The following is a 25,900-nucleotide window of genomic DNA, read 5'->3' on the forward strand; positions in this document are numbered from 1 at the left end:
AACAAAACTTTTTCTCCAACACACTTGAGAACAAAGTCATCTGTAGCCTAAAAGATGCACATAATTCAGGCGGGGCTGAAGAAATAACAGCCAGCACTGCAGTTCCGGGATCTGACAATGGTGACATAGCCGCCATTTACCAAACACTTACTTTGCACCAGACTCCGTGATGAATGCTTCATAAGGAATTCCCCCAGTTTAAACCTCCCCACAACTCTGAGGGCTGCACAATCATTAGCCCCCTACTAACAGATGAGGTGTCTGAGACCTAAGGAAGTTTCATTTTTTATTATTTTTTATACATATATTTTATTGAAGTATAGTTGATTTACAATGTTGTGTTAATTACCGCTGTACAGCAAAGTGACTCAGTTGTACGTATGTATAGATTTTTTTAAGGCTCTTTTCCATTCTGGTTTATCATAGGTTTTTTGTTTGTTTGTTTGTTTTATTTATGGCTGTGTTGGGTCTTCGTTTCTGTGCGAGGGCTTTCTCTAGTTGTGGCAAGCGGGGGCCACTCTTCATCGCGGTGCGCGGGCCTCTCACTATCGTGGCCTCTCTTGTTGCAGAGCACAGGCTCCAGATGCGCAGGCTCAGTAATTGTGGTTCACGGGCCCAGTTGCTCCGCGGCATGTGGGATCTTCCCAGACCAGGGCTCGAACCCGTGTCCCCTGCATTGGCAGGCAGATTCTCAACCACTGAGCCACCAGGGAAGCCCCTATCATAGGTTATTGAATATAGTTCTCTGTGCTCTACAGGAGAACCTTGTTGTTTATCCATTCTCTAGATAATAGCTTCCATCTGCTTACCCCAGCCTCCCATCCCATCCCTCCCCCGCCCCCCTCCCCTTTGGCTACCACCCTGTCTGTTCTCTATGCTGTGGAGGCTTTATGTGGTGGGTTAGGACAGGCTGGCAAGTGGACCCCAAACCAAGACTAGACCTAGGCTGTCTTACTCCAGGGGCCATAAGGTTATTCATAAAGTTACACTACCCCTCAGTATCCTGTGAAATAGGTAGTCTTTCCTCATACTGCTCTCCTCATCCAACTTGCAAGAGCCTTCCTGGGTTTCTGAGGCCTATTCTCTGAGAAAAGTCTGAGAGAAAAATTCCCAAACAGGTTCTGCTTCGTGTCCCCTGGCTCCTCAGGAACCTGAACAGAAACCATGAAGAGCTATGCCTTCTTTGTGGTTTATGACCATGCAACTCAGCCTGGGGATGTTGGCATTTGAGGCCTTTCATAATATTGCAGAGTTTATACAAAATTTTGGAAATCTTGGCTCCTTTATTGGGGCCAGCTCAGCTAAGACCCTGCCCAAGATTTTTTGACAGAAAACACTTGTGATTTTGGAAATTTCTTAATGAACCTCCATATTGGACAAATCTGATATGGAAGGTGAGGTAAGAGCAGGCTGTCATTATTCATTTCCTATCTCACCTGCCCCCTCATTGTTCATTTCATGGAAGAAGAAAATACAGGCATGGAATAGAGACCCTCAAGGCAGAAGCCACGTTCCTAAGCAACTGAGTTACATCATCAAAGGGTGGGTCCACCCAGGCTGCAACTAGATACCAGTGAGCAACTAGGAAAACAGAGAAAGGCCTAGCTGTCAAGGACTGGGAGGGTTGCACGTGACCCAGGAAAATTTGTGACCAGGGCAAATCTCCACTTCCATGAAGAAACAAAAGACTTAAAAGGAACCAAGGAATCCTGACAAGCAAGGCACATATCATGGAGTTCTAGGAGTTGGTGGGGCACATATGCGCCCAGAGACCCAATCCAGGAATGTTAGATGCCAAGCTTGATGCAACAAGATTGATTCTAGCCATCAGTGCTGTGGACGAGGCTTCTTTTTATTGCCAGACTAAGGGGGGTTCAAAGTACATAATTCTACAAAAGGGCAACGCTGGAGCAGTTAACAAAATACAATGCAACATGGGATCCACATTAAAGTGGGCAGAGGTGGTCACATGGCCAGCTACCCAGAAGAGCTGGCCTGGCCTGAATTACCACAGGGACCAGCGCTGCTCTGAATCTCAAGACAAAGTCAAGGCAGGCACACCATGCGCGGCAGCCTCTGCAGCCTGAAAGATGCACTGTTTTGTACGCCAAGAACTAAGGGGAAATCCAAACTCTGTGTTTTGAGAGAAGGAAAACAATTCAAGTGAATCTTCTGTAACTTTGAAAGATGTATTATTGAATATAATTTTAGTAGTAGAAAAATTGGGGGCATACCACTTGGGTGAGTAACCAAGTGATCTGGTGAGCAGTGAAACATCTTTGGTCCAGTTCAGCGCCATGGTCAATATTGCTACCCACATAAAGCACATTTTGGTAAGTTCTACATACGTACAATTCTCAGATGAGATAAAAGTCTCATGACGTCTGCCATGTCCGCCAAGATGAGCAAGCGTGTTACAGCCGATAGCAGAGCCCGGGCAGCTCGCACCATGGTGCCACGCTTCACCGAGGAGCACGGGTCATCAGCGAACTCGGAAGAGGCAATGCGCATCGTCTCACCTGGAAGACAGACATGGAGACACATGTGGGTAGACAGGAGGCTCAGAGGCTGGCAGTCATAAAGATCTGTGGACGGGCCATCACAGCTCTCATTGCAAAACCACTATTACCAGGTGGTACCAGCTCCCTCAGTGCAGCAGAAACTTTCAAGTCAAACGCATAAGTGCACCCAGACAGGTGCTGTAGACAAAACCCAAGTGTAAAATTATGTGTTTAGCATCAATAAGGAAGATATTTAATTCAATTTGTCTAAGAATTGAGATGGATTTGCCTGACCTTATTCATTCTCACTCTGCACATCCCTTGGAACCAGTGGTATTCACTAGGCTAGTTGGTTTCTAACAGTTGAAGAATAAAGTTAACTGCTCCAGAGAGGAATGAAACTTAAGACCTTGGCCTCATGAGCTCTGTACTCTTAATTGAGCTAATCAGACAATAACAGACTATAGAGTTGCCCCAGGTCTGTTCTTTTAATTCTCTGCTAGGAAGCTATTCTCTAATATAGAGAACATTTATGAGACAATTGAAGCGATTCAACAGATGTTTATTAAGCACATACTCATGTCAGATTCTCTTCCAGGCTCTGGAATTGCAAAGGTGACTAAGAACGCCCTGGCCCCAAGGAATTCACAATCTAATGAGGACACACGTTGTAAATACATACTTATAATAGTGATTACGTGCCATCATAGATATATGATTAAGAATGAAGGCAAAGAAGAGGAGGAAGTGATTTACTCATTTAGTGTGAGGCTGGAGGGAAGCTGTCAATGTTGATAGCCTTTGAAAAACTAAAATGTGTTCACCAGGAAGACAAAGGTAGGAAGGAAACCCGAGGCAGCAGGAACACCACGAGGCTCCAGAACTTGGAGCAGGGCGCTGAGTATGGGGAAATGCAATCACCTGGAAAGTCACAGCGAGTCAGGGGTGTGGGGAAGAGAGGCACCAGGGCCTGGAACACTGTGGAAGAGATCTGAACTGTGTCCTCAGCAGGGAGGGAAATGACTTAATAGATTTTAATTTTGGCCACATTATATAAAATAAACTGGAAGGGACAAGACTAGTGCACAGAAAACAGGAAAACATGGTTATAATCTGAGGGAGCAGTAATGAGGACATGGACCAGGGAAATAGGAATGGGATACAGAGAGGAAGTGAGTATTAATGAGATCTGCATGAGAGAAGCAATGGATTTGGGGACTGGTTAGGTATGGAAACCAGAGACGAGGTGGTGATGGTGAATACGGACCCAACACAATGGACAGGTACATATTTGTACCCCAGGAGAGGGAAACAAAGGGAGATCATTCACTACATGAGATGGGCCCCATGTTGATGGGGTGGATATCCACCCGGAGAACAGAGAACTAGGAACTAGAACTAGGAAAAAGTATAATGAAGCTTCACAGAGCAGAACATACACAGGGGTACAAATGCTTCAATGAACCAGAAGAGTAGAGTTAAGATGACCAATTAATTAAATTTGGGTGACACAAGTCATTCAATATTTATAAAATGATACTTCTCATCTATTCATCAAAACAGAGTTGATTTAAATAAAGTTAATTACATCACTGAAAGGCCATGCATCCTATAATTTATCCTAAGATACAAGGGAAAATAAAAAACTCTTCTCATCATTTTACAGGCAGATCAAAATATAATGTAATTCCCTCCATGTTGTAGTTATTTAAACCCTCACAGTGATCCTTTTTATACTTAAGAAATGTGAGTATGTAAGGAAATATATTGTGCTGTAGGATTTTTAAAAGAGGCTACCATCTATTACACAGCCAACCAGCTTAGTCTTTATGCCTAGGCACAAACAAGTGGCTTAATATATAACAACAGCATGGGAGAAGTTTAAATATTCATTATCATACTGGTGAATTTTCAAGATGTATGGCTCTAGAGGCCTAAATATACTTTAAGGTAGAGGCTGGCAGTTAGGAGATAAATATTCAATCCCAGCGTTCCACCCTTGCCACAGGCTTGCATAAATCTCCTCTCTGCCCACTCCCTGTCCCCCAGAAAAAGACAGTAGCAGATATCTGAGTGGTGGGGAGAAGTCTACCTCATTCTTACTCTGTAGAGTGCAACAAGAAGAACATTACACACCAAGGTGAATCTAATGAAATATCGAGAGGGTCACCCTAGGTGAAGAATGGACACATCTGTATATGGTATTAATGGGTAAGTCAGCTGCTGTTGGAAGGGATCCACTTATTCAAGGAAGGGGGAGATTTATTCTGCAGGTGAACCGAGGGAGCTACGTGGTTGGTCCCAAATTTTCAGGTTACATTGGTATGAGTCATAGCTTGGGTAAGAATAGACCATTCAGGCAGGGCTCTTAGAAAAAAAGGGCCCTAAGAGGACAGTCCAGTCACACCCCCTTCCAGCTTGTGGAGAAACTGTGCCTAATCAAACTGATTTTCAAGATCAGATTTTCATATAGGGGGTCAGTATAATGGCACTTCATCCAGATGCTGACTATTTGGCCAGCAATACTGCTTCAAAGCCAGGGGATGGCACACAGCAGGACGGAGCTGTCAGGTGGAGCTTGGGGACCACACCAGGCACTCCTGGAAGGCACTCGGGAGATGTCCGTGAGAAAGAGAATGAGACCCAGAGAGAGAGAGACAGAGACAGAGAGAGATCCACATTAGCAAATGTGACTCTGCAAAAGGAAATGTCACACTAAATTCTGAGATTATCCTCAAATAAATAAAAGATGATTTAATCCAATTTAAATTAAAACTAAAAACTCACTTGAAGCAGATACAAATGATTTCATGTTTTTAAAGGAAAGGCACTCTGGAGTCGGCTATAACTTTAATGCGTTTTACATCCCTGTAGTTTTAGGATTACTAAAAGAAAAAGGAAATCTATATTACAAAATGATAAGAGAGTTTATCAGAATAAAATTAGCTATTTTTCCTGGGAACTGCTTTTTCTATAAGACTAAAATATTTAGCTAAGAAATAGCATGCATGTGTACGAGCAGGAAGAGAGCAATAAGGAGAGGACACCAGAGCTGCCCGTTTCTTTTATATACACTCTTGTATTCAAGCTCATAAACTTGATTACAGACCTAAGCTCAGAGCAGGGTTTCTATGATAAAGCCTTTGATCCTCTCAAGCCACTACCACCTGCTGGAAAGAAGAAAAAAATAACATCTCCAAATAAGTGACTAAGGGGAAATAATACTAATTAATCTGTATACAGCGCTTCTGTATAAAGGTTTAGTTTGTAAGTATTGTTCTAAAAGCTTTACATATATTAACCCATGGATTAACAGAGAATATACATCTTTAACAAAGACCAAGGGTCACTCCTGACTCCTCCCAACCATTATTAAACTGTGAGATCAGCGATTATTCCACTTATGTGTTTTAGTCCCCTCAACTATAAAATAGAGGTGGAAATAATAACAGCTACTTCTTAGGCTGTCATTAGAGTTAAAGATTAAAGATAATGCATTCAAAGCAACCAGCACAAGGCCTTGCCAGTAATGGGAGCTTACTCATTATTTACCATTAATACCACAGCTACCACTATCACTGCGATCCTCTCCAATACAACAAGAATAGTTGGTGAACTCCCAGATAAAGGTTTGGAAGTGCATTTTGTGGCTGACTTCACTGCTTGTGTACACAATAATTTAGAAGCAAGAAAACATCTGCCTGATAAAAACATATCACTTTAAGACAGAATATAACCCACCTCCCCAAAAAAATGGTGTTGGTGCTTGGTTTTCAACTTGGTGCTTGTTTTGGTTCTTATGCTACCCTGGAGGAATTGGAATCTTTGCAAGGACTTGATAAATGTAGGAAGAGCCACATTCCATAAAATGGTGATTACTGTCTTGCTTAAATGCAGTGGAAGACCGCAGACTTGGAAACAGTAAACAGCAATGTGCTAAGCGTAAAAGAAAAATGGAGTGCAGAGGATCAATACTGAATCCGATGTCACTTGATATTTTAATAAAAATAAAGAGAAAAGAAATCGATAAACATGGTAACTTTAAATTTCATTGTGCAGTGGAAGTGTTTCTGAAATAACTGCACTGTATCAAACATATAATTAAACAAAACCTATTGTAAGTTACTTTATAAAGCAAGTAAGCACCCAATAAATTATCTTTGTTTATAAATCCAAAAGTTCAATAACCCTGTATATGTAAGGCAAGTCTCTTTATAAAAAGCATGCTGTTGACTTTATACTCTTAAGTCAATAAATGTTTCTATTGATTAGTATCTTTATTCTTCTATAACCATGACTACAAATCAAAACCCACTGAAATGTCAGTAGACTGATATATAGTACTTGGTAGTTGAAATGTGATTTAAAAAAATCTTTTAATGTGATGAGGAAAGAAAAACAATGCCATAAGTGGCATCCTGACTGAACAGCAGAGATAATATGATCATCAAAAATGCTATCATCTAATTCTGAATGAAAAAGGCAGGCTCACCATCTCAACATGCAAATAAAGAGGATGTTGGCTTCCTCTTGCTAATTAAGACACTGTGTTAAAAAAAAAGAAAAAAAAAAAGGGCAGAATAAGAAGGTAGTGGTGGGGTGGGGAGTTAATGTCTAAATTCCAGAATTTAAGAATATGTCAGAGGACATCACGAAGCCTAAATCTTAGCAGATGCAGAACGCAGGTGTGACCTCTGCCTCCTTAGGAAACCATTCCAATTTGAGAGACCTCTAATTGTTAAAATTTTTTCTTCAATTATTTTGGTCTTCCATGTGTTCTTCTGAACCACACATAAAAATCTAGTCCCCTTTTCAACTCGATACATCTTGAGAGAATTTTTTTAAATGTCCTTCAGGGAGAAGGAAAATGCCAAAACAAACACACATCAGCCATTGCCTGAGAACTAATGCTGCATCCAGATTATGAAAATGACAACTCGCATAGAGAAATGAACAAACAACTCCCCCTAGTTTTCCAAATGTTAAATACCTACTAACTAGTCATTCAAGTTAGGATGATTAGTTTGTTTGTACACAAACTTTTAAGCAAATTTATAGTGTAAACATAAAAGTTGTTGCCAATTAGCTTTGGAGGGAAAAAACCTGGTTTCTGGCATGTTGTGAAGACAAATGATAAGATAGATAACAATTCATATCAAGTCACTATGACCTATTTCAGGATCTAAATTACTACCTATGTTTGAAAGATATCGAATGTGAGCTCATAGGTGGAGTCCAACTCCTTAATTTCAGAGGAGAAAAGCCAAGTATCAAAAACCTTATATGGCTCACTCAAGGTCACACAGCCAACTTAACGGCAGAGTTCAGACCAGAAGCTGGGTCTCTTGACTCTGAGCTTAAATTTGCTGCAATTTACTACTGTAGTATATTTCTTTGGAAACCTTCTGTTTTTGTATGGTTTCACAAATTCACAACTGACTGTCCCCAAGTTAGTCCACATAACTTAAGCCTTTTTATACCAGTTTGGATGTCTTGATACTATGCTTAGGTGCAAATATATTTGTAAGTTCCTATGGTATCTCATAATTGTCATTAGTACAACTAAATAATACTTGCACCATTGATTTCAATCAGCTTAGATATAAATACAAAGAAAAGCAAATAGGAAGTATAAAGAAAGAACATTATATAATTTGCATCTTAGAGGCTGCAGATGAATAAACTACACTTGAAATTGTTATACTGTAAAATAACAAGTCAACTTAACTTTTTCTAAAGTAGTCTTTGGCTAAACAAAGCACAGGAACAATTCCTTTTTATTTATTTATTTATTTATTTATTTATTTATTTATTTATTTATTTTTGGCTGTGTTGGGTCTTCATTTCTGTGCGAGGGCTTTCTCTAGTTGCAGCAAGTGGGGGCCACTCTTCATTGCGGTGTCCAGGCCTCTCACTATCGTGGCCTCTTTTGTTGCGGAGCACAGGCTCCAGACGCGCAGGCTCAGTAGTTGTTGCTCACGGGCCTAGTTGCTCCGTGGCATGTGGGATCTTCCCAGACCAGGGCTCGAACCCGTGTCCCCTGCATTAGCAGGCAGATTCTCAACCACTGCGCCACCAGGAAAGCCCCAGGGACAATTCTTATATTGAGAAAAGTTGATTAAGGATAGAAAACTCTACTACACATTTCAAAATTAGAAACAAAAAAAAATGTTCCAAGTAATTGGTATCATGAACATGGTAAATGGTGCTATAAAATTACAGCTTAATTAAGCTATATTTTAAAATACCACATGGAGAAAACTGATTTTCTTCACTAGTTTGAGGGTGAAAAAACCATAACGATCAGATTCTAGGATTTAAATGGCACAGTTTATGCTTTATTTTCTGAACTGCCATTGATTTCCAAGTCATCACAGAGAAATGGCAGTTTCTTAAATGTGATTATAGCCATGAGTCTTCTTTACTGAACTGACTGGAGGCATCCATGTCACCATCATTCTGGCTCCTACATTAAGAGACATCACAGAAGGACCACATCTAAATCAACATAAGGATATCAATTGTAATAAAATACAGTGAACAAAAATATATTTGTTCGGTGGGAGGATCTGGCAATAGGTAATGAACAAAATTGATTTAAGATAACTCAAAACCCTAAATTCAAAAAGACAAACTGCCAAAATGTGCTAATCAAAGCTTTCTTCAATTCTGTGATCAGTAGCTTGTCACAAGGGTCATGATGGATCTCAGACAGGCTTCTCTCCTTCCAACTCAAAAGTACATTCTTAAAATAAGTGAAGTAAGGTTATAACAAACATCAACCTTGAGAGGAAAACATGTCCCAACAGGGTGACATGCAGTCTTATGGGTGAGGGAAATTTGGAGGGTTAGAGAGTAACAGTCCTGTCTACACTGCCTTAAGTTTGTAGGGTTGACTGTATGATCATACCTATAAATGGGTGCAAAATATGTAAGGAGTTATATATCATTTCATTCATCCTTTTATTCATTTAGTAAGCATTTATTAAGCACCTGCTATGTGGTAGATACTTGTTAAGTTCTGGATATTCAAGATGAAGTCACGATTCCTGCCCTCTACTTACTAGCATCCTGATCTTTCTGAATGACTCACTAACAAGGATCATCTGAAGAACATCTGTAGAGGAACACCCACTGATCAGGCATTTGGGAATTCAAGAAAGAGGAAGCTGCATTTTGGGGAGCTGGGACTCATGAGTATGTAGAGGATGCTTAGTCAGCTACCATAATAATTAAGAGTAGCCAAAAAGTGTGTGTGTGTGTGTGTGTATCTATATCTCTATATCTATATCTGTATCTGTATCTAGAGAGAGAGATTAAGTTTTTCTTCTTTATCCCTGCAATGTATAGCTTTTAGCCATGATTCTGAGAGAAGCAGAGACCAGCCACACACTGCTGACCTCTCTTCTTCTCCAATTCCCTGCTAGATTTCTAAAGAACAAAGAGTGTGGATGAGAATGTCCCAGACAAATACACCCTTCATTATTAATTAGTTCCTCAGCCCCACATTGAGCAGGTCTGGGTCAATAGAGAGATTTCAGGGCCCCTCTAACTTCTTAACATCAAACCCTAAATGAAAAGTGGGCCTGAGGGGTCTAGGACCCCTTTCCTGTGGACTAATTCAGTTTTCGACTAATATTTCCAAAGGAAACAGATGCCATCTGATCGCACTAGTTTCATGAAATTAAAGAGAAGTATAGAAAGAGAGATGAAAGCATGAAGATTACAGAAAGTCAATGAATTTTAATGTTTTCTCTCCTTCCACTGGAAACGAGATCTACTACCACAGTCAAAATAATGTAGGGTATCCAGAATGTCAGGAAACATGACAAAACTATTTTTTTTTAATTTGCTAGTTAAAATTTCAAATAATATTATCAATGTTTTTCTTAAACCTCTAGAACGTTGTTTCTTATAAAGTACATAAAAACTTAAAGCGAGGATCCAATTGTTATACTGAAAAAAAAAGTCAAATAAATGTGCTCTTTTCCCTGTATTCCCAGACTTTTTGGATACTGTTTTGATGAGGAGCCATTTTCAGATTCACTTGCCAGTCCACGGTCTTTCTGCCTTTGCAGGCTGCTCTCAAGCAAAGGGAGCCCCATTCTGTGTTCCTTAGTGGTTATTTCCTTCAGAGTTAGTGGAAAATGAGTGATAAATGACTTGAAAATTACACTGTATGTACTTGCCAGTGAATGTAGGCGCCCAGTTCCTTGGCAAATAGTTCTCACAACAAATTAATAAACTCACATTGGGAATATAATTTAATCTCCTAGGTAGGTCTGCCTATAGGGAGAGAATATTCTGGTCATGCTGACATTAGTATTTCACTCTGTATGACAGCATAATAAGGATTAATACACTAACATGGATTTTTGTTTTTAAGATTTAAATTTATTTATTTTTGGCTGCATTGGGTCTTCGTTGCTACGCGCGGGCTTTCTCTAGTTGTGCAGAGTGGGGGCTATTCTTGGTTGTGGTGCGCGGGCTTCTCATTGCGTAGCTTCTCTTGTTGTGGAGCACGGGCTCTAGGCACGCAGGCTTCAGTAGTTGTGGCACCCAGGCTCTAGAGCGCAGGCTCAGTAGTTGTGGCACATGGGCTTAGTTGCTCAGCGGCATGTGGGATCTTCCCAGACCAGGGATCAAACCACTGTCCCCTGCATTGGCAGGCAGATTCTTATCCACTGTGCCACCAGGGAAGTCCCCTAACATGGATTTTTAAAGCAAATACACATGGTTGTTTAATTCTTACTTCATTCACATACTATAAAGATGGAATGACTGACAAGCAATTGCACTGGGGCACCGCTGGGAGGTGTCTGATTTGTGGTAAGTATGGGAACTGGTTTTGAACAACGAAGGGGAATTCATTTTCAATTCCTACTCTGAACAGCAAGTAGCTTTTCCTACAAAAAAAGAATTTGCAGAAAAAGTTGGGGAAGAAAATGTAGATGTCAAAAAACCTATTGATGTGGAGAACTTATTTAAGAGACAGAGAACGGAAGCACGACTGAGCAAACTTGGACTTAACAAGCAAAATTCTAAGCCACTGCCAGATGGTATTCAGGACCATGAAGTACGAAGCAGGCATCCTGGCACATTGGAGAGAGGACAATGGCAGCCGAGGATGATTCAGTCCAAGCCCACACAGAGGTCACCATCTATTCACAGTAACCCAATGCTGTTACTTAGATGGAATAAAAGGCCTGTATGAATCCACTGTGCATCCTTTATAAGAGGCCCTATATAAACAAAGGTTAAGCAACTATATTTAATAATCACAGCAGATTGTGGGTTCAGTGATTTTTAATAGACCCATTCGTTACCTTCACACAATTCCAAGCTAAAGAACCTTGTCAGGTATAAATGCATGAGCACGCACACACATAAACGCCCACCAAGTGTGCCCTATTTAAATACTCCAGTCAAGGCTTCGGCACAAGGAGTTGGCAAAACCAGGAAATGCAACCATTTATAGAATTTAGCCTAAAGGCTTCTTCTGCTTCATGTGCTACACATTATAATTACATTTGAGAATCCCCAAATCTAATATTTTCAATAATCAACAGATGCAGCTAGAGATCATGTCCAAAAATGGAAGCATTGCTAAAATCTATTCTGCCCGATTGTGTGGATCTCTTCAATGTTAATTAATGTTGCCTCCTCACTTCTACTTACTTTAGCTTATCTCCCTCTTCTCCAGAAACTAAGAACACATGCCTAAATGATCTCAAGAACTCCTTCCATGTATACCATGATGCAAGAAGTAATAATAGCTATTTATAAAATACTATGTACCAGGCACAATGTTAAGCACTTTACATTTATGATCTCACAATGAGGTGAACAACATTACCTTCACTTAAAGATTAAAAAATTATGGCTTAGCTTAGAAAGGTTTATTAATTTGTCCAAGGTCAGCTTAACACTAGGACTTGAATCTAAGGCTAATGGACTTAAAAGTCTGTGATCTTAGTAACCTTGAAGCTCTAAGTCAAGGGTCTATTGATAAAAACAAACCTAAAACACAATCTGATGATGATGATGATAAATAATGAGATTAATAATTATAGCTAATCCTAACATAATGCTTACTTAGTGTCAGACACTGTTCTAAGCACTGCATTTACTCATTTAATCTTCATTAAAATCCTACAAGATAGGTACTCTTCCCATTTTAAAGATGAGGAAACTGAATTACATAAAAATTAATTTGCCAAAGGCCAAAAAACTTTGGATAATGGAATAAGGCTTTTAGCTTAGAAAGTCTAGCTACAGTGTTTAGGATTTAACCACTTCAAGGACAATGCCAATGTCAAGCAAAACAATAAAAACCAATAAAAAAAATATGTTCTGGGTCTTCCCTGGTGGCACAGTGGTTAAGAATCTGCCTGCCAATGCAGGGGACACAGGTTCGATCCTTGGTCTGGGAAGATCCTACAGGCCATGGAGCAATGAAGCCCGTGCACCACAACTACTGAGCCCATACGCCACAACTACTGAAGCCTTCACACCCTAGAGCCTGCGTACTGCAGCTACTGAGCCCATGTGCTGTAACTACTGAGCCCACGTGCTGCAACTACTGAAGCCCGTGCACCTAGAGCCCATGCTCCACAAAAAGCCACCACAATGAGAAGCCTGTGCACCGCAGTGAAGAGTAGGCTCTGCTCGCCAGAACTAGAGAAAGCCCACGTGCAGCAACAAAAGAAAGCTGAAATGCCGCTGAAAAAAAGAACGAAAGGGAAAAAAATATGTTCTTAACACCAATCACAATCAGTGATAAATTATTTTGTGGCAATATTTTTTAAACTGATCTTTTAAATAAAATCTAGACAGTAAAGTGACGTCCTCATACACTCTAATTTTAAGGAGCTAGGCCAATACGTAAATAAAATCACGAGAGGATATATAAAATAGGAACTGCAATGGAAGAAGGTCCTTGTCTCTCTCTGTAAAATCAGACATCTGATATGCTTATCTTGATTCATAGATGTCCAACTAACAATGCTATTGTGTTGTGATCAGACTCAACTTCCTTTTTTTTCCTAGAGACAACTTTAGAACCTTCCTTAACTTGAAAATAGAACTGTCCAAGAGTAAGCAAAAACATTGCAGTTTTCTTTTAGACTGTAGAGTGTAACACTATGCATTGTGATGCCCAATCAATGTTTCTGCATTAAGGCTGGAGACATATTTAAAGCGCTGCTGATTGTGCATGCAAAAATCACTTATTGTTTTTTTCAAATGCAACCCACCTTACAGTAGAATGAGAAACCCATAATCATCTATGGAAATTAGTCTGCTTTCCACCTATTATGCATATGTATGCCAAATAATTCTAGACTAAAAGAAGGAACAAAAAAGAACTAATTCTTCATCACATGACAGATTTTGCTAATCATTTTGAATTCCCACCATCTTGAAAAGTAAGGATTTAATATTCCCCACTATTAATTGGATATCACTTACTAGCTCTTTTCAGGTAGAATTTGGGGCTCTTCTAAATCTTAGGCTTATTAACCTTCACATATGGAAACTAAGAATAAAGTAAAAATGTTAATAGTATTAATATTCTTCTAGCAAAATATTAAGTAACAAAATTATCAGTAGAATAAGCTCTTAAAATAATTGTGCTTTGTCTCTGAGAATATACCAGTGAAGAACCTGGGCTCAGACTTCTTGATCTTAAGTCCTGGTTCTCACATTTTTTTCCTTGTGTGACCTTAGGAAAATTACTTAAACTTTCTAAGACTCAACAGTAAAATGAATAAAATATCACCCCATGTCACAGATTTATGTAAAACTTAAATGAGAGGAGGTAAGAGACTGAATACCAAGAAATATATCTCCAAGACACCTGCAAATGCATGTGAAATACAGCAAACTTTTAAGTCTTTATAAATGGCAGGGCAATCTCTGAGCTAAAAAAAAAAAAAGAAAAATAAATTAGCAACCTTGAAATAAAAATGGTAAATTCATTCTGAAGCATTGACAATCTTAGAGTTATTAATAGTTATTTAGAAGCTAGACTTTTAATTGCTACAGATGGGACAGGAGAATGTCTTGACCCTCATGAGGAAGAGCTCTGTAATGTTTTCTATCCAAAATAAAATTGAGAAACTTAAAGTGCTATATCAGTGAAAATATTAACTAGAAAATAAATGTGTCCTCTGGCAAAGAGGAGTGATAAAGAAACATGTCTGTCCCTATCCAGAAAAAAAAACATACAGTTTCATTTATATTTGGCAATGATAGTTTATAATCAGAGTACTAACCTCATGTGTTTGTAAGAAACTCAGTTATAGTATCTGCATAGACTAGAAGCAGAGAAGTTATTTTAAAATTTAGTTTCAGGTTGGTGGTTTTTTGGGGTTCTTGTCAGAAACAAAATCAAATGCTTTTTGGAAGGATGCATAGGAATCTCTCAAATAAAACTTCAAAAAAATGAGCATACAGTTCAAAATTATAGAACACTGTAGTTGTGCTGAGTGGCAGGATTAATGATCTTAAAGAACTTAATAATTAAACTAAAAAATTAATGATTAAAGAACTTCAGATAATAGAAGTATAAGGAATAAAATATATAACAAACATTTAAAAATATTTATAGTAGTAGAACAAGAATTTGAAAGCATGAATTAAGGACCATGATACTTTGAACCAAATAGATTGTGTGTGTGTCTCTGTGTGTGTGTGTGTGTGTGTGTGTGTGTGTTTGGCTGTGCCACGTGGCTTGTGGGATCCTAGTTCCCCAACCAGGGATCAAACCCAGGCCCCCTGCAGTGGAAGTGCAGAGTCCTAACCACTGGACTGCCAAGGAATTCCCCAAATAGATTTTTAATTACAGATATTAAATCTGAAAAGAAAGAATAAATAAAAGATTAGATACAACTAAAAACAAAATGTGAAGTAGAAGACAACTAAAAAAAACTTAACCAAAAAAGGGCACAAATAGTTAAAGAAATGGAAGATAAGAAAAAGAAATATGTAGAGAATATAGAGAAATTTTCTAATATAAGGTTACTCGGGATTGCAAAGAAGGGGATAAATAGAATGGAAAAGAGCCAGTATTTGTGAGACAATGGATGAGAATTTTCCAGAGTTGAATAAATACATTAATACTCTGATTCAGGAAGCCTAACATACACCAACCAAGATAAACAAAAAGAAGTCCACACTTGGTAACTTCATAGAAAAACTGAAGAAAACAAATGCCAAAGAGAAGATTTTAGTTCAGCTACGAAGAAAAAACAGACCAGCTACAACATAATGACAAATTATACAGACAGCATCCTTCTCAATGGCAAAATGGAAACCAAAAGACAGTAGCATAATATCTCCAACATCCTGAGAAAAACTAATAGGCAAACTAGAATTTTATACCTAGCTAAAATATTATTTAAAATGAGAGCAAAATAAAGATGGTTCCAGAAAAATATGAGACAGCTTACTGCCAAGCACCTTCACTACCGAAGAAACCATTAAATTTACATATCATGAAGAACTGGGATTCACAACAGAATAAATTTAAAAGATTAATAAAATAATATGCATAAATAACTTAAAATAACCTGGTTTGTAACTAGCCCATAGGAAATTTTTTTAAATGGTATCCAATAGTAATACTAACCAGTGGTAGTTGTAATAGTATATTTTCTAATAAAGATGTCTAATAGTGTTTTTATAGCCTCTAGTCCTTAACTTTCATCTTTTAGTGTAATATCAGTGATAACCCATCCTATCAACATATAATACATTTGATTTCAATACCTCATTTTGTGTCTTCATCTAAATGTAATTCATGGCAAAGTATTATTAATTTGGTCAGTATTTTAAATAATTACATAGTCCTCTCCATTACCAGAGGCACTATCCTAACCAAATTCTCAGCATACCACCTAAGATCTTACAAGAGTGCCCAGTTAGTCCCCCAGTCTCTGGGCACATCCTCTTCTTTTTATTCATCCCATGCTCATCAGCAAAAGCTGTCAAGTTAGTCAAATCATGAGAATCAAGACCTATAATGACAGCTAATCAGAGTATGTTATTGTATTACATTAAACCATGAACTCTAATGTATAGTTTTAAAGAATTCTACCAATTATCCCTCCTTTACTTCTTATTCAGACATAGTCTCTTAGTGTTTTAGCTTATACTACACTCTGACATGGAAAATCTTCTAGCTTTTACTAAAAGCACAACACTCTCTTTTCTGCCTCTAAACTCCTGTTCTGCTTTATCTACCCATCACACCCCTATATTCTTTCTTCCATGGTCCGTATACACTTCGCTGACCTAAACTGATTTTCATTTCCTGTAGTTGTAGAAAGTTAGCCTACATAATTCTAGTTATTCCAATTAATACTCAATCTTTTAAATCCTCAATGGAATATCAAATAGAGTTCAATGAGTATAATTTCAATATGAAATGTATTTTGTTCTTTTCTAATCTTTTAAAAGTAGAAACCAGTTAACAAGTACAGGAAAGCTCTATTAAATGGAATCTCATTTTTTCTCCATTCTGGATAGCAGAGAAAGGACCAATCAATATAGAGGACTTGGTCCACTATTATCATAATAAATATTCACAATCAGCCCTAATCACAAACATCTTAGATTAACAGCTTGCGTAACACCATTCTTTTTTTGTTTGAACGTGGCAATTTTCAAAAAATAAAATCAACTACCTATGGAAATTACAGAGGTCTAAACAATAAAAGCATAGAACTCTTGCAAGAGCTGAGTTATTTCCCCATAGACTAAAACTATTTATAAACTGTATTTCCAAAACTTGATTTTTTTAAACACCTCTTCCCACTTTCTAACAATATATTATGAAGGGAGAGTGTGTTTCGGGGACTGGGGAATAAGAAGATAATGAATGAGTTACGAGAGGAGAAAGAAAGATTTTCCCTGACATCCCCCCAGATACACCCCCAAAAATCACAGAATGCAGCTCCATCCTACATTCCTACACCATCATGCTCACTTAAGAGTCTATTAGTAAATTATGTTATCGTTTAAATTGTGCCCCCCCGACCCCAGCCCAAAAGATAAGTCAAAGTCCTAACCTCCAGGACCTTGTTTCAACCTTATTGGGAAAGAGAGACTCTTCACAGATATAATCAAGTTAGGATGATGTCATACTGAATTAGAGTGTGCCCTAACCCAACATGACTGATGTCCTTATAAGAAGAGGTGACGTATAGACACACAAGAGGAGAAGACCACATGAGGATGAAGGCCGAGATTGAAGTACTAAAGCTGCAAGTCAAGGAACACCAAACATTGCCAACAAACCACCAGAAGCCAGGAAGGGACAAGGAAGGACTCTCGTCTTCAGGTTTCAGAGGGACCGTGGCCCTGCCAAACCTTGATTTTGGACAGAACTATAGGAGAATAAATTTTTACTGTCCGAAGTCACCCAGTTTGTGGGACCTCATTACCGCATCCCTAAGAAACTGATACAAAAGAAGACACGTGTACCCACTTTGTGAGTTATATTGCATTTTAAAAATATTTTTTATAAATGTATTTATTTTATTTATTTATTTTTGGCTGTGTTGGGTCTTCGATACTGCGCGAGCTTTCTCTAGTTGCAGAGAGCGGGGGCTACTCTTCATTGCGGTGCACAGGCTTCTTGTTGCGGTGGCTTCTCTTGTTGCAGAGCACAGGTTCTAGGCGCGCGGGCTTCAGTAGTTGTGGCTCGCAGGCTCTAGAGCACAGGATCAGTAGTTGTGGCTCATGGGCTTAGTTGCTGCGCGGCATGTGGGATCTTCCCGGACCAGGGCTCGAATCCGTGTCCCCTGCATTGGCAGGAAGATTCTTAACCACTGCGCCACCAGGAAGCCCTAAAAATATTTTTTAAATGTATTCTACATCTCAACTTTGGTTGTTAGATTACTGAAAAATTATTCAACCACCAAGATTTCCCACAAGAGTTTGAACTGAAGTCAATAAAATTCACACTCACGTAAAATTTCAGTCATCCAGGGACCAGCCTTCCAGAATCCCAAACTCCTCTAATGACTGCTGACCCAAAAGTAGGCAGGGTTACAATGTTAGCAATAAAAGGTGCAAAAAAGAAGCCTTCCATGAGTGCCAAGGAAGAGAGACCTATTGCCAAGAGGATCTGATGCTCCAAAGATTGAACCCAGTGTTGAATGGTTGTCATGCTCCGATTGATAGGAATTGTATGTGAAAAATCATCCCTTCCATGCAAGGCTGGGAACTGAACCAGAAGTAGCAGGAAGCAAAAGAAACAAGAAACAGGAAAACTGGAGATCCTTAACGGCAGCATTTAGAAGTGATGCTGGGGCAGTGAGTAGTAGATACTGCACTGTACCAGTCAATGATGAGAGAGTCAGAGAGGAGAGGCAGTTCTGTAGTGTGGAAAGTATCCAGATTCCTTATTGGAGGTTTCACCTCTCACAGCCTCATTCTCCTTGGGTCACACAGAAAACACAGGTCTGCTCTGCAGCATATGTAGGCTAATACACAGGGAGATATTGCCCTAAAGCTAGTAAAATCTCAGTTGCTCATTGAGCAAACCACCTTAAGGGGATATCAAACTTCCAGCAGCTCACTGTACTTGGTAACTCTGGTAGTCACCCTAAAGACTTAATAATGACTGAAATGTTTGGTAATTATCCTGCCTACATTAGCTGATTGAGTCTATCTACAAATTTCATTGCTACTGCAAATATAAAATTGTATTAGAAAGCTGATTTAATGAAAATAAAACATCCATCATGGATTCGGTATGTAAGACGTTTAAACAAATAACTTAAAGACGGAAATTTTAATGTGATTTTGCCTAGAATTCCAGTAAATGTCAAACACTAAAAAGTTCTTTATAAGTAGAGCATGGTCTAGTGTAATGTTTGTAACTTATCTTGAATATTACAATGATAACACCACTGATATTTGTTGAATGATATTCTCACTGAGTATCCATTATATGTCATGTATTATGCTGGGTGATAATGATAGTGTCAATATTACTAAAGTATGTCTACCTCCAAATACCCTAAGGTCTGATGACTACTTCATTGAAGTCATCCTTGAATCCACTGGTAAAACTGAAAAGACAAATAATATTAAAATGTTAAGTCGAATGCAGATGATTGTAAATGTGACCAAGTGGTTTTCTAAAGATAGGAAATATTCCTAACGAAGGAGGGTTTCTTCAGTATTTGAATCATTGTCCAGGAAAAACACGTGATTGCCGTCTACTTGCAAACTACCTACATGAAAAAAAAAAAAAAATCTAAAAGCTATTTCCTATCAGTCATTGTCCCAGGAAAACAAGTTCTAAAGCAATCACCAGAACTATTAGATTAGGTTTTTAGACATGCAACCAAAATCCAAGCACAACCTGATAGCTCATATTTATGGTGATATCCCTGAGGCATTAAGAAAATGTTTAAATAGATATTTAACAGTATAGATAACAATTAAAAACTCTGTAATCATAACAGCCATTTAAAAATAAAACAAAACAAACAAAAACTGTAAATCCCTAGGAATAAAACTAAGAAAAAGGTTAAAGATCTTTAAGGAGGAAATTATAAAACCATTGAAATATATGAAATAAAAAATATGATGAAATATAGAGATATGCCCTAATGATAATTAAGACTCAATATTTAAAGATGGAAATTCTTTCCAGATTGATGTATAAATTCTATGCAACTTTAATCAAGATCCCAACAGAGTTCCCTTGTAGAGAAATTAATATGATACTGAAGTTCAGATTGAGGAACAAAGGGCCAGTAAAGAATAGCCAAGATAATTCTGAAGAACTACGAAAAGGAGATGAGGTTTTGCCCTGCCAGATATTAATATTTATTAATAAGCCATAGTAATTAAGTCAAAGTGGTATGCATGCAAAAACTGACCAACGGAATAACAGAATAAAGTAGCTTGCAACAGCCTAACTTATACATGTAAACATGACCTATGACAAATGGGAGATGGATGGACTGTTTAATAAATGGTGCTAATTACTGGCTATGAATAGGGAAAATAATAAACAAGATCTTAATTCACAAAATAAAAATCAAAGATAAAGACTAGTGTAAAAGTGAAACTTTTAAACATTTAGGAATACATATTTATGGTATTGGGATAGAAAAGAATTTCTTAAGGACACACAAAACACCCAACAAAGAAATGATCAATAAAATTACGTTTAAAATAAACTGTATGTAAAAAATAAGGCATGAACAAAATGAAAATATTAGTCACAGACCAGGAGTGTATATTTGCAAACAATACATAAAATACAAAGTTTTTTTTTTTTTAATTGAAGTATGGTTGATTTACAATGTTGTGTTCATTTCAGGTGTACAGCAAAATGATTCAGTTATACATACTTTTTTCAGATTCTTTTCCCTTATAGGTTATTACAAAATATTGAGTATATTTCCCTGTGCTAAACAGTAGGTCCTTGTTGGTTATATATTTTATGTATAGTAGTGTGTATATGTTAATCCCAAACTCCTAATTTATCCCTCTCCCACCCCTTTCCCCTTTGGTAACCATAGTGCATTTTCTATGCCTTGTATATAAAGTTTTGTTTATAAAGTTTCTGTTTTGTATATACAATTCATCTGTATCAGTTTTTTTAGATTCCACATATATGCGATATCACATGGTATTTGTTTGAGTATCCAAAATATAAGTATAGTTAATTTAGAGGAAGAAGAACAAATTACCTAATGGAAAAGTAAGCAAAGAAAACAAAAGACCAGCAGGTCCAAATGGCTGATAAATAGATGAAAAGTTCAGCAACTGAAGATATGGAAATTGAAATAACACAGTTTTGCACCTAAAAGACTGGGAAAAAATACCAAACACTGTGATAAAATTTAGCGAGGATGTTGGAAACAGGAAATCTCACATACTGCCGGGAGCAATGTAAACTGATAGAGTTACTTTAGAGATTATTTTCAAAATATCTAGTGAAGGTGAATGGTAGATACTATAGGACTCTGAAATTCAACTTTCAGTCAGCATAAGAGAAAAAAGACAGACCTAAGAACAAATCACTATCAGTTATTGTCCCAGGAAAGCAAGTTCCAGGACAACGGTTAGACCTTATACATATTTATGGGCTGCCTTATTTAACAATTCTACTTGTAGCTATATTCCCACAAGACACTCTTGTACTTGTTCACGAGAAGAGGCGCAGAAAGATTTGTTTACTACAGCTCTGTGTGTTACAAGCAGACACTGGAAATGCTCCAAATGCCCAACAGTAAGAAAATAGTTAATCTGTGCATCCAATAGAATAATACAAGAAATCAACTAGGTTCATTTAGTTAAGTTAGACAAATGCAATGATAAACGATATTTGCAATATAGTACTACTAATGTAAATATTAAAGAAATTACAAGTAATCGTATATATTATTTATAAATGAATATATGTATTGCAAGAGGAATTCAAAAGATTTCAAAAAGGAAATCAAAGAAAAGATTCTTCATGGCAAGACTGCTCTGTGGGAGATATTAAGACAGAGAAAAGGATCTCTTCCAAAAATATCTGTTTGTATTGTTTTATTGGCTCATACTTGACAATTAAAGGATGATACAGGGCACCCCAATTTGAATACACTGGCTTTTCATGGTGACATGCAATAAATATCAAGAAGTCGAGACTTAGCTAAATGGAAGGATTTTTCCCACCAGCCTTTGGGATGGTTACAAATCCACTGTTTTGGATGAAGGATGTATTATCTGGAAGAGGTAACAATTACTGGCATGAGTTCTTAACTGACAATTTTCACTAAAATTCACTCTCTCTGAAGAGAGAGAAGGGTGGTGAGAGCATTGCTTTTAATGGGGCAAGGAGTCTGACAAAGGTAGGCATTTCAGCGTAGTTAAGAAAAGAAAAAAGGCCCTGAGCTCCTAGGCTAGTCCCCAAAGGAATCAGAAGCCAGGAGTAGAGCTGAGGGCAATGACGCTGGAAGACAAACATTTTCTGCTTTGCAATTTTGCCCAGGGCCAGCCCACCTTTCTAATGTAACTCCATTTTCAGCCACAGTGTAAACCCTCTTGAGAGTCATGGAATTGGGTTCTACATATTAAGCTTTTGAGTAAATCCTCCAAATCTAATGCCAGAAGAGAGTCCAGGTAATCACATACCTTAAATCCTTTCTGTTTGGTGAGCTTTCTAATTTATACATAGATTAATATGTTTACAAATTTACCTTTCCTAAGGGTTTAATGTTGTCTCATATTTAAATCGGTTTCATTTCCTAAGAACAAAACTAGTAAAAAGGGATAACTGCGATCAGCAGCGATAGAAGACAGAATAATATTTTAAAATTTCCAAGAATAGGAGGAGAGAAGATGGCGGAAGAGTAAGACGCGGAGATCACCTTCCTTCCCACAGATACAGTAGAAATACATCTACACGTGGAACTGCTCCTACAGAACACCCACTGAACGCTGGCAGAAAACGTCAGACCTCCCAAAAGGCAAGAAACTCCCCCCGTACTTGGGTAGGGCAAAAGAAAAAAGAAATAACAGAGACAAAAGAATAGGGATGGCACCTGCACCAGTGGGAGGGAGCTGTGAAGGAGGAAAGATTTCCACGCACTAGGAAGCCCCTTTGCGGGCAGAGACTGCGGGTGGCAGAGGGGGGAAGCTTCGGAGCCACGGAGGAGAGCGCAGCCACAGGGGTGCGGAGGGCAAAGCGGAGAGATTCCCGCACTTCCCGCATGGAGGCTCGGCGCTGACCAGCACTCACCAGCCCGAGAGGCTTGTCTGCTCAGCCGCCGGGGCGGGCGGGGCTGGGAGCTGAGGCTCGGGCTTCGGTCGCAGGGAGAGGACTGGGGTTGGCGGCGTGAACACAGCCTGAAGGGGTTAGCGCACCACAGCTAGCCGGGAGGGAGTCCGGGAAAAAGTCTGAAGCTGCCGAAGAGGCAAGAGACTTTTTCTTCCCTGTTTCCTGGTGCGCGAGGAGAGGGGATACAGAGCGCCGCCTAAATGAACTTCAGAGACGGGCGCGAGCCGCAGCTAACAGCGCGGATCCCATAGCAACAGGGGCGCAGAGGGAAAAACGGAGAGACTCCCGCACAGAGGCTCGGCGCCAAGCAGCGCTCACCAGCCCGAGAGGCTTGTCTGCTCCCCCGCCGGGGCGGGCGGAGCTGGGAGCGGAGGCTCGGGCTTCAGGGATCGCAGGGAGAGGACTGGGGTTGGCGGCGTGAACACAGCCTGAAGGGGTTAGCGCACCACAGCTGGCTGGGAGGGAGACCGGGAAAAAGTCTGCAGCTGCCGAAGAGGCAAGAGACTTTTTCTTGCCTCTTTGTTTCGCGGCGCGCAAGGAGAGGGGATTCAGAGCGCCGCCTAAACGAACTCCAGAAACTGGCGCGAGCCGCGGCTATCAGCGCGGACCCCAGAGACGGGCGTGAGACGCTGGGGCTGCTGCTGCCACCTCCAAGAAGCCTGTGTGCGAGCACAGGTCACTCTCCACACCGCCCCTCCCGGGAGCCCGTGCAGCCCGCCACTGCCAGGGTCCCATGATCCAGGGACAACATCCCCCAGGAGAACGCACTGCGCGCCTCAGGCTGCTGCAAAGTCACGCCGGCCTCTGACGCCGCAGGCTCGCCCCGCCTCCTCTGTACCCCTCCCTCCCCACGGCCTGGGTGAGCCAGAATCCCCGAAGCAGCTGCTCCTTTAACCCCGTCCTGTCTGGGCGGGGAACAGACGCCCTCAGGCGACCTACACGCAGAGGCAGGTCCAAATCCAAAGCTGATCCCCAGGAGCTGTGCGAACAGAGAAGACGAGGGGAAATCTGTCCCAGCAGCCTCAGAAGAAGCGGATTAAAACTCCACAAACAACTTGATGTGCCTGCATCTGTTGAATACCTGAATAGACAACGAATCATCCCAAATTCAGGAGGTGGACTTTGGGAGCAGGATATATTAATTTTTCCCCTTTTCCTTTTTTTTTTTGTGAGTGTATATGTATATGCTTCTGGGGGAGATTTTGTCTGTATAGCTTTGCTTTACTATAGCTTTATTTTACTTCACTATATTATAGCTTCTTTCTTTTTTTTCTTTCTTTCTTTCTTTCTTTCTTTCTTTCTTTCTTTCTTTCCTTCCTTCCTCCTTCCTTCCTTCCTTCCTTCCTTCCTTTCTTTCTTTCTTTCTTTCTTTCTATTTTTTCTCCCTTTTACTCTGAGCCGTGTGGACGAAAGGCTCTTGGTGCTTCAGCCAGGCATCAGGGCCGTACCTCGGAGGTGGGAGAGCCAACTTCAGGACACTGATCCACAAGAGACCTCCCAGCTCCACGTAATACCAAACGGCAAAAATCTCTCAGAGATCTCCATCTCAACATCAAGACCCAGCATCACTCAATGACCAGCAAGCTACAGGGCTGAACACCCTATGCCAAACAACTAGCAAGACAGGAACACAGCCTCATCCATTAGCAGAGAGGCTGCCTAAAATCATAATAAGTCCACAGACACCCCAAAATACACCACCATACGTGGACGTGCCCACCAGAAAGACAAGATCCAGCCTCATCCACCAGAGCTCAGGCACTAGTTCCCTCCACCAGGAAGCCTACACAACCCACTGAACCAACCTTAGCCACTGGGGACAGATACCAAAAACAACGGGAACTACAAACCTGCAACCTGTGATAAGGAGACACCAAACACAGTAAGATAAGCAAAATGAGACGACAGAAAAACACACAGCAGATGAAGGAGCAGGGTCAAAACACACTAGACTTAACAAATGAAGAGGAAATAGGTAGTCTACCTGAAAAAGAATTCAGAATAATGATAGTAAGGATGATCCAAAATCTTGGAAATAGAATAGACAAAATGCAAGAAGCATTTAACAAGGACGTAGAAGAACTAAAGAGGAATCAAGCAATGATGAAAAACACAATAAATGAAATTAAAAATACTCTAGATGGGATCAATAGCAGAATAACTGAGGCAGAAGAAAGGATAAGTGACCTGGAAGATAAAATGGTGGAAATAACTACTGCAGAGCAGGATAAAGAAAAAAGAATGAAAAGAACTGAGGACAGTCTCAGAGACCTCTGGGACAGCATTAAACGCACCAACATTCGAATTATAGGGGTCCCAGAAGAAGAAGAGAAAAAGAAAGGGACTGAGAAAATATTTGAAGAGATTATAGTTGAAAACTTCCCTAATATGGGAAAGGAAATAGTTAATCAAGTCCTGGAAGCACAGAGAGTCCCATACAGGATAAACCCAAGGAGAAACACGCCAAGACACATATTAATCAAACTGTCAAAAATTAAATATAAGGAAAACATATTAAAGGCAGCAAGGGAAAAAAAACAAATAACACACAAGGGAATCCCCATAAGGTTAACATCTGATCTTTCAGCAGAAACTCTGCAAG

General features: G+C 39.5%; 2 protein-coding genes and 1 long non-coding RNA gene across 5 annotated transcripts in view; 1 reads left to right on the top strand and 2 right to left on the bottom strand.

The window, feature by feature from the left end:
- The window catches only part of CTNNA2 (catenin alpha 2), a 1,192,234-nt gene that overhangs the window by 808,524 nt on the left and 357,810 nt on the right, over positions 1 to 25,900 (bottom strand). For all 3 annotated transcript variants that reach the window (XM_082356061.1, XM_082356060.1, XM_082356062.1), the window contains exon 4: positions 2,353 to 2,519. In XM_082356061.1, the coding sequence (XP_082212187.1) occupies positions 2,353 to 2,519 (167 nt within the window). The remainder of the gene's footprint in view (positions 1 to 2,352; positions 2,520 to 25,900) is intronic.
- LOC309611507 (lithostathine) overlaps positions 1 to 25,900 on the bottom strand; it is a 1,064,255-nt gene that overhangs the window by 210,168 nt on the left and 828,187 nt on the right. The window lies entirely within an intron of this gene.
- The window catches only part of LOC309611515, a 1,058,387-nt gene that overhangs the window by 86,931 nt on the left and 945,556 nt on the right, over positions 1 to 25,900 (top strand). The window lies entirely within an intron of this gene.

This window comes from Balaenoptera borealis (genome assembly GCF_965194805.1).
Source record: "Balaenoptera borealis genome assembly, chromosome: 15".
NCBI lineage: Eukaryota > Metazoa > Chordata > Mammalia > Artiodactyla > Balaenopteridae > Balaenoptera > Balaenoptera borealis.